At 49.1% G+C, this 9869-nt stretch overlaps 1 gene segment (V, D, J or C); it reads left to right on the forward strand.

The window, feature by feature from the left end:
- The window catches only part of LOC130024140 (immunoglobulin heavy variable 4-59-like), a gene marked incomplete at its 5' end in the record, with an annotated part of 73766 nt that extends 64321 nt beyond the window's left edge, over nucleotides 1–9445 (forward strand). The window contains 1 exon segment of the V gene segment in view: nucleotides 9377–9445. Coding sequence covers nucleotides 9377–9445 — 69 coding nt within the window.
- Between the last annotated feature and the right edge of the window lie 424 nt (nucleotides 9446–9869).

The raw sequence follows: 9869 nt of genomic DNA on the forward strand, positions 1-9869 counted from the left end.
AGCACACCCATTTCCGAGCTTTGTGAGTCAGAGTAGGAGACTGTCAGGTGAGAGATGGGGGCCATTGAGGCAGGAACGTCAGTGCCCCTGCTTGGGAGACTGAGAGTAATGCTTCAAACATCAGTCACATTGCAAAAGAACAAACTTCTTGCTGTAAAAGTTATGCATTCTTGAAAATCTGAATCAACCACAAACACTGCATGTGTGTGCAGTGATCTGTGGTTAAAAACCAGGAAGGGATGTGTAGGCTCAGAGGACAGGAGCCTCCAGGCTGAGGTGATCATGAGGGGCTGACTCTGGGCTTCTTGCTGCAGGGAAGATGAGCAGACACGGCTTGGAGAATGGAGGGCACCACGGGTGTAATCGGATCTAGAGGCTGTCCAAAAGTCCAGGGAGAGAAATTTCATTTATGTGTTTGAGGTGTCTTGCTAAAACTGGATCATGAAAACATAGCATAGACTCTCAAGTGAATATATATTTGAAGAGAACATTGCAAAAACCTTGATTAATGTAAGGTCAAGACACTTTGGGAAGCAAAAAACGGATTCATACAATGAAAGAAAGATACATACAAATAGACAGAAATACGGAGACTATTTCAAATGAATCGTAGCTTAAATGAAATCAGTTACAGCATTGTAAAAGAGGCTTAGTATTAGAGTTTCTCTGATTATTAAAAAGGGAAAATGTAAACAACTTTCATTCTATATTTCAAGACAGTCAAAAGGAAGGAGTTGTAATATTGTCAATGTCGCTGACACTGATTATTATGTAGAGTGAGTCAGGACCCTCATAAAAGCTCTTTCAAGGTGCCCCATTGACTGAATTCTCAATCCATCACACAGGGCGTGTGAGTTCAGTGCCCCAGTGGGACAAGGAGATTCAATGCAAAAAATTTTCCCCTTATAACAGACTTGGTCGCCTCATGCAAATCCCTCTCAAGCTCTGGGGTCAAATGCTGTATGGGCTGTGGCGATCACAGCTGTCTCCTCACTCGGGGCTGAGTCTCTGGGGAAGGCAGAGCTCTGGTCGAGAAGAGGATGATTCTGTGGGGTCTTCTCCTCTGCCTGGGGACAGCCCCCCTGGGTGAGTGTCCCAGATGTGACAGGGTCTAGGGGAGGGAGTGACTGCAGGGACCAACAGTGACTGATTCTCCTTGTCCCCAGGTGCTGTGATTGCTCTGACCCTGCAGGAGTCGGGCCCAGGAGTGGTGGCCCCCTCCCAGACCCTCTCCCTCACCTGCTCTGTCTCCGGATTCTCCATCACAACCAATGGTTACTGCTGGCACTGGATCCGCCAGCCCCCAGGAAAGGGCCTGCTCTGGTTGGGAGTCATATGTTATAATGGAAACACCAACTCCAGTCCATCCTTCAAGAGCCGCATCTCCATCACCAGAGACACGAACAAGAACCAGTTCTCCCTGCAACTGAGCTCAGTGAACTCCGAGGACACAGCCATGTATTACTGTGCTAGACCCACACAGTGAGGGGAAGTCAGGGTGAGCCCAAACACAAACCTGCTGAGACAGGCTGGGCTGCAGGGGTCTCCAGGGCCACCAGAGGGCGCTCAGGACTGAAAGGGGCACAGGGATGAGGAGGGGGTAAGGTCGATCAGGAGAATCAGAACACAATAAAAACTGATCCGTGCTGTAGTCGGAGGAAACTCAGGCCCCTGCTTTGCCATCACTAAGTCGTAGGGCAGGTCCATTTGCAACTCCTCTGCAAGTATCGTTGTACCAACTTTGGTCAAGCTTCTCACACTTCCTGCAACCTGTTAGCACCCAGCCTTAATGAGAGTCAGGTCTGGATCCAGTGTCAGTACAGGACCCTTCCCCATTGCTCCCAGAGCGGCTCCATATTCAGTGACACTCTCAGATCACAGTTCCCGTCCCTCTTGCTCCAAAACTCAACCACATAAAACCCTCCCAATGCTGGTTCATCTAGCTGCCTCTGTCCCTCGCTGACCCACATGCTCCAACAACACTGTCCGTCCACCACGCAAACTCAGACCAGCATTATTTTTTTTCCCACTGTAATTTTATTTTTATTTTATTTTTAATTTTTATTAGTGAACCAGATTATCGTGTGGATATGGTCGATGGTGCTGAATCCTTTGCAGAACCCGGCTTGCTTGCATGGTTGTCCTTCGTCTAGTGTTCTGCCAATCCTATTTAGGATGACTCGAGTGAACAACTTGTAAATGACAGACAATAGGCAGATCAGGCGTTAGTTGCCAGTGTCATGGATGTCTCCCTTCTTGTACAGTAGTACAGTCCTGCTGGTTTTCCATTGGGACGGAACCTTGCATTCAGACAGGTAGTGTGTGAAGGGCCAAGCCAGTGCATTGATAAGTACTGATGGCAGGTTCTTCAGGTGTTCAGGTCCAACCTGGTCTGGGCCAGGTGCTGTTCATTTCTTTACTGACGGAAAGGCGTGTTGGATTTCAGAAGGGAGAACATTGGGAACGACATATCCATCCTGTGGAATTTGGTGTCGGCAAGTGGACATGGCTATCGAATAGATTTGAGTAGAAGTCATGGATAATCTTCTCCATTGCCCTTCTGGAAGATGTGATAGATCCATCAGGACGTCGGAGAGCAGTCATCTTGGTTTTGTAGTTGGCGAAGGACAGGCAGGCGTTGCAAATACTTTTCCTGGCTTCTGCCGCAACTACCAGCATTTCTCTTCTCTCTTTGAGGTCTTCCTTGATCGCATCTTTACACTGCTTTGTGAGCTCGGACATTCGCTTGCGGTTGCCTGAGGCATGCGCCAAATCTTGTTGGCAAATAAGCTCAAGAGTTTTCGAAGACAGGCGTTTTTTTGTGGCTATTTCTCTCTTGGCATTCCTTGCACAATCATGGAGGTGCTGACCCAGTCAATCCGGGTTCCACAAAGGATTCAGAACCATCGACCATATCCACACAATAACCAAGCTCATTGAGGTTTCTCGGGAGTTCAAGATGCCGCTCTCTCTAACGTTCATTGATTTAAAGAAGGCCTTTGATTTTGTTAAGACGGAAGCGGTCATTGAAGCCCAAGCCAATCAGGGCATCCAAGTTCAATACATCAAGATCCTCCATGAACTGTATTACGGATTCACTACCAGGATCTCACCATTCTACAAAGAATAATCATTGATGTCAAGAGAGGGGTTCGGCAGAGTGATACCATTTCACCGAAACTCTTCAGTGCCACCCTTGAGAACATCATGCGACGACTGGAATGGGAAGCAATGGGAGTGAAAATAGATGATCGGCAACTACACCACCTCCACTTTGCTGATGAAATTGTTTTAATAACACCAAACATTAGCCAAGTGGCACAAATGCTGGCCGACTTCGACCGTGAGTGTGGAAAGGTCGGACTACGGCTGAATCTTACGAAGACAATGTTTATGAGAAACAGCCTTGTTCCTGATGCCCCATTTGCTCTCAACGGAACGATCATCTCTGAATGCAACAGCTATGTGTACCTAGGTCAAGAAGTCAACATGACAAATGACCTGGCACCAGAGCTCTGCAGGAGGAAGAGAGCAGCTTGGAACGCCTTCAAGAGCGTCGAAGAAATAGCTAAGAGGACGAAGAACCTCCAGCTCTGGGCACATCTCTTTGATTCCACTGTTCTTCCTGCATTTACATACGCCTCAGAGACCTGGGCCCTATGCAAACAGGATGGGAACGCTATTCGGGTCTCCCAAAGAGGAATTGAAAGAGTTATGCTTGGAATATCACGTTTCACTCAAACGAGAGAAAGAATCCGGGAGTTCCAACCTCCATCGACGATCAAGAATCAGGGACGCTGTCTAGTTCGTCAAGGTGTCAAAAATCATATTGTCTGGTCACGTAATGAGATTTAAAGACGACTGCTGGACTAGAGCTGTTACGGACTGGATTCCACGGGATGTCAAAAGACCACGTGGCCGCCCACCTACCAGATGGTCAGACTTCTTCATCAAGATCATGAACAATCGGTTTGAGGCTCTTTGTGTTTCTAGAGTGAACAGATGCCGTTGGGCTACACTATCACGCGACACGGACAAATGGAGACCTTACTGGCGCCCACTCGAGCAAATCGATGGTTAATGGGAAGTCAAGTGATCGAGTGATTAGGAAAACATCATGAGGTACAGTTATAGACTTACAAATTGTTGTATTTGGGTTTCAGTTATACAATGATCAAATGCCCATCCCTCCACCAGTGCCCATTCTCCACCACCAATTAACCCAGGATATCTCCCAACCCCCCCATGCCACCCTGCCTCTGTGGCAGGGATTACAGGGGCGCCAGGGGGCCAGTTGGGTGCCCTTTTGGGTGCTGTAGTTTGCAAAAGAGGCATTGAGTGGCAATCATGTTCGGTGTAGAGTGTACTCTAAGCAAACATCTCCCATCCTGGGAGGATCCTCCCAACACCCTTTAATTGGTGCTGCCTTCTCTATCTGAGCTGACTTTTCCCCTAGGATGTGCGGCTGGCCTCCAAGCTATGGAGTGAACATCTTGGTAGTTATCTCGGCTATTCTTGGTGTTAGCCTCCTATTTTGTTACTTTATGTTCCACAGATAAATGCAATCTTTCTATGTCTGTCCCTCTCTTTCTGAATCATTTCGCTTAGCATGATATTTTCCACTTTTATGTAAATTTCACGACTTAATCTTCTCTACACAGCGCCAGGGGGCCAGTTAGTGGGTGTGACCCCTGCCTACTGGAAGAAGGAGGATCTGGGTGGAGAATGCTCAGCCCCAATCTGAGTAGGCTTGAAGATTTCAGCCCCGGGACCCGCATGCCTTTGTTCCTCTGCAGGTACCTTCATGCGTGTGGAGAGTGTTCTCAGCATGGTTGTGGCTGGTTCTGGAGGTCTTCGACTGCTGGAGCTCTGTTCAGGGTGGGAAGGGAAACTCAACCGGTCCCCCTCCAAGGGGACCCGGTGAGGACAGCCAGGTGCGGGGACAGGAGACTCTGTGCTGTTCTCTTCCGGGAGCTGGGTTTTATAGTCTCTGGATCTTGGCCGTTGATGGGATTACAGGGGCGCCAGGGGGCCAGTTGGATGGTGTGACCCTGCCTACTTGAAGAAGGAGGATCTGGGTGGAGGATGCTCAGCCCCAATCTGAGCAGGCTTGGAGATCTCAGACCCGGGACCCTCATGCCTTTGTTCCTCTGCCGGTGTTATACCATCAACAACCAAGATCCAGAGACTTTAAAACCCAGCTCCTGGAAGAGAACAGCGCAGAATATCCTGCCCCCATGCCTTTTTGTCCTTGCTGGGGCCCCTTGGAGGTGGGCGGGTTGAGTTGCCCTCTCCACCCCGACCAGAGCTCCAGCAGCCAAAGGACTCCAGAACCAGATACAACCATGCTGAGACCACTCTCCTCACACATGAAGGTACCTGGCAGAGGAACTCCTCCTGGTGGGGCTGTCCCATGGCCTCTCTCTTCTTGTAGGTCCAGCATGGACAGCCTGGTTTCACACATGACGTTACATGTCCTGTCATAGAGGATGGTTCTTAGTTTGTCTTATTAATATTGGGAGGGGGGTCCTTCCCCATCTCCCTGCCTGCTTTGGATCCTGGCTGTCATACTCATTATCTGCCTCTGGGAGCAATTTCAGCGCATCAGTGGCCTTGATACAGAGACTCCCAGATGAATCTCAAAATGGATTGGCTCCCTGCAGGGATGTCTCTGGACACCAACCATTTACAATTTTGGAATTCCAACATCTCATGATATTCATGGTCACTTGATCACTAGATCACTTGACATCCTGTTACTCATCTATTTGCTCGAGCGGTGCCAGTAACATCTCCATTCATCCCTGTCATGTGCTAGTGTAGCCGAATGGCGTCTGCTCATTCTAGGAACACTGTATCAAGGTATCACGTAATCGTGTTGTTCATCGATTTCCTCGAGCAGGCACCAGTAACCTATCCTCCATCCTAGCCCTGAGATTTTAGAAAGTGCCATATTCAAGGCTCTTCCAGGGTCAGGAGAATGAGACCCATCATTGTTACTGATTTTTGGCATTTTTAGTACGCCCCAGGAGTTTGCCAGAGTCTGCCATTCGGGCAGAGTTTTCCTCCCCGCCCCAAGCAGAGCCCTGGCAGCCGATATCTCAGGAAACAGACACAGTCATGCTGAGACCACTGTCCACACATTCGGACAAGCCTCATGCATGAAGGAACCAGCAGAGGACCCCAGGCACTCGGGTCCCGGGGCTGAGATCTCCAAGCTTTCTCGGATCGGGACTCTACCTCCTCCACCCAGATCCCCCATCTTCCAATAGGTAGGCATTACACACACCAACTGCCCCGGCACCAGGTAATCCCATCAACGGCCAAGACCCAGAGACTATAAAACCTGGCTCCCAAAGAGAACAGCACAGAATCTCCTGCCCCCACGCCTGGCTGTCCTCACCGGGACCCCTTAGAGTCTCCTAGAAAGCTCGTGTGACCTATTCTAATGCTTTAGGACTGAGAGTAATCCAAGACGCCTTTAGTAATGAGTAAAAACACATAATATATCCCAAGAGTGGAAGGCTACTGAGAGTGAGTCTCCGTCATCACACCCTACACATACTTACACAAACAGGAGTCACTGCAGAGAGCATGAGGGAGGGGTGGGGCATGTGGGGAGGAATACCATGTTACTGAGGAAACACGATGACAATAGTCTGAGTGTAGATGCTTGTGGGTCACAAACTCCCTGTGCTTCTCCCAGCACCAAACCCCCACAGACCCCCACACTCTGCTGTGGCTCCTGTGCTTGGCCTATTCTTCCCAGTGATCTAAGCCCCCACACGACTCCTCTCGAGACCCCCAAGAGTGTGGTTAGACTGCAGGGGCCATTATCATTGCATCCTGTTCATCCTGACACTCTGTTCTCTGTGTACCACAGATGGATGAGATTGTCTGAATTTGTAATTCTCCCTCTGACAAACTTCACTTAATCTGATATTCTCTAGTTCCATCCATGGTGCAGAAAATGCTGCTATTTTGTCATTTTTTAACAAATGCACAGTATAATTTTTTGTATATACCCCACAACTTCTTACCCATGAATCTGCCATTACGCATTAGGATCATTTCCGTGTCCTAGCAGAGTATATCAAATGCTTCATTGTCTGTTTTCTTATAACTTCTTAATTTGATATTTTCACTTTTGGGTGAAGGTATCTAGCTTGAATCAGTTTCTTATATGGAAACTCTATTTTTTCTTTTTAGAGAAATCTCCTACTGTTTTTCATAGACATTATATCAGACAAAATTCCAAGCTAATGAGGAAACAGATTTGCTTTTGACAACATTCCAACTCTTTTTCCTTTCGAGTCTTTTTCTGATATAGGTCTTTAACCGTGATATCTCTCATTGTTCCTCTGATTTATATTTCCTTTATATTCCTGCCCCCACGCCTGGTTGTCCTCGCCGGGGCCCCTTGGAGGAGAGCAAGTTGAGTTTCCCTCCCCCCCCGACCAGGGCTCTGGCAGCCAATGACCTCCAGAACCAGCCACGACCATGCTGAGACCACTCTCCTCACGCATGAAGGTACAGGCAGAGGAACAAAGGCATGCGGGTCCTGGGGCTGAGATCTCCAAGACTGCTCGAATTGGGCTGAGCATCCTCCACCCAGATCCTCCAAATTCCAGTGACAGGGGTCACACCCACCAACTGGCCCCCTGGCAGCGTGTAATTCCATCAATGGCCAAGACCCAGAAACTATAAAACCCAGCTTCCGGAAGAGAACAGTGCAGAGTCTCCTGCCCCCGCACCTGGCAGTCCTCGCTGGCGCCCCTTGGAGAGGGGCTGGTTGAATTTCCCTCCACACCCTGACCAGGGCTCTGGCAGCCGAAGACCTCCAGAGCCAGTCTCCACCATGCTGAGACCACTCTCCTCACGCATGAAGGTACTGGCAGAGGAACAAAGGCATGCGGGTCCCGGGGCTGAGATCTCCATGCCTGCTTGGATCGGAGCTGAGCAACCTCCACCCAGATCCTCCAAATTCCAGTAGGCAGGGGTCACACCAACCACCTGGCCCCCTGGCGCCGTGTAATCGCATCAACGGCCAAGACTCAGAGACTATAAAACTCAGCTCCTGGAAACGCGCTGCCACTTCGCAGACCCGCAACATCTTATTATCTTATTCCTACTCTGGACAAACTGGCAGGCTACCAAATGTAACCTGGCCACACGGCAGAGTCTGGAAAACTCCCCGTGGCGTACCCAATATGCCAAATATTAGTAACTATGATGGGTCTCATTCTCCTAACACTGAAAGAGCCTTGATTATGGCACCTTTTAAAAAATCTCAGGGCTAGTATGAAGGAGATGTTACTGGGGCCTGCTCTTGGCAATCAACGAGATTCGCTCCATCTTTCTGTACTTCTGGAATCCCAAGAAGTCACGAACATGCCCCGAAGCCAGCACCAGTTAAAGATTTAACTTCAGCTATGTTATCCTGTTAAAATCTCTGGATTTCCTGGAGCGACATATCAAAAACACTACAACTCGATCAAACAGGAGTAGCACAGCAAATTGGACATTGGGTGGGATGTAATGTGGAAGACTCTGATCTCAATTAACAAGATATAATCACTGAAGGTTTAACCTGGAGGGAGAGACGGAGACAGAGACAGAGACAGAGAGAGAAATGAGAGAGAGACAGAAACGTAGACAGAGACAGAGGTGGAGTCTCTCCTGTGCAGACTCTGGTCAGCAGCTCCTGGATGACCTGGTCACCAGAACCTGGGAAAGATCAGGACTGTGGCAGAACAATCACCCCCTGACTCTCTGGGAGGGGCTGATGCACCATCTCCAGAGACCCAGGAACCCTGTGAACTGCCTGCATGGGAGCTTCCTGAGAGCAGGCAACCCCGGGGGTGTGACTGTGCAGGGGACTGTGGGTCAGTCAGGGGAGCCCAGACCAGACACCAATTCCTGGGGGGACATGGGAGTGACTGCAAGGGCGCTATGCACCACCAGAGGGCACTCGGGAGCCACTTGGGAAAGGCCTTAGCCCCACCAGGGGCAAAGAGGCTCACCATGTGCTAGAAACCTACATGGGCCAATATTCTGTCACAACACAGAGACACTCAGGCCCCATCACCCCCACTCACTCCGATCCATGCCCAGTTCCAGCGTCTTTCCTAGGACCCTCCCCTATCGCTCCCAGAGCAGTTCCACTCTCAGTGATACCCTCACACTCCTAACCCCGCTCCCTGTGGTCTTTCCTCCCTGTTCCCCACACTCACCCCACCAAGCCCCCAGGACTCCAACGCCTGAAAGGGTGAGTATTAATCGGTACTTTTCTGTTTGTTATTCTTTGTATAGCTTTCTCTTTGATATTCATGTAAGGTGTAGAACAGCTTTTCATCATTTTTCTCTCTCCTTCTAGAAAGTTCTTGTGACCGATTTTAAAGGTCCAAGACTGAGAGCAATCCAGGACGCCTTTAGTAATGAGTAAAAACCCATAATATATCCCAAGAGTGGAAGGCTATTGATAGTTAATCTCCATCATCACACCTACATACACTTACACAAAGAGGAAGCACTCCAGAGAGCATGAGGGAGGGGTGAGGCGTGTGGGGAGGAATACCATGGGCCAAGAGGAAACACTGGGTGAGGGATTTATTCACTGTTTTGGGTGTCATGATCACTGAACAGGTGTCCATATATGCCAGCGCTCATGAAACATTAATGATCTATAATCAGTATTCTGTGTAGGGCATGGCCTCCTTTGGTTTTTACTGTTAATCAAATATTGACATACTATGAAGGAGATCATAGGGTTGGGCCGATGTGAAGAGTCACACCCCATGCACCTCCATGCACACTACTCTCCAACATCCTCCAGGTAAAGATAAAATTCAGAATAAATACAATTGGTT

Source organism: Sorex fumeus, unplaced genomic scaffold (assembly GCF_029834395.1).
Source record: "Sorex fumeus unplaced genomic scaffold, SorFum_2.1 ptg000028l, whole genome shotgun sequence".
Classification (NCBI taxonomy): Eukaryota; Metazoa; Chordata; class Mammalia; order Eulipotyphla; family Soricidae; genus Sorex; species Sorex fumeus.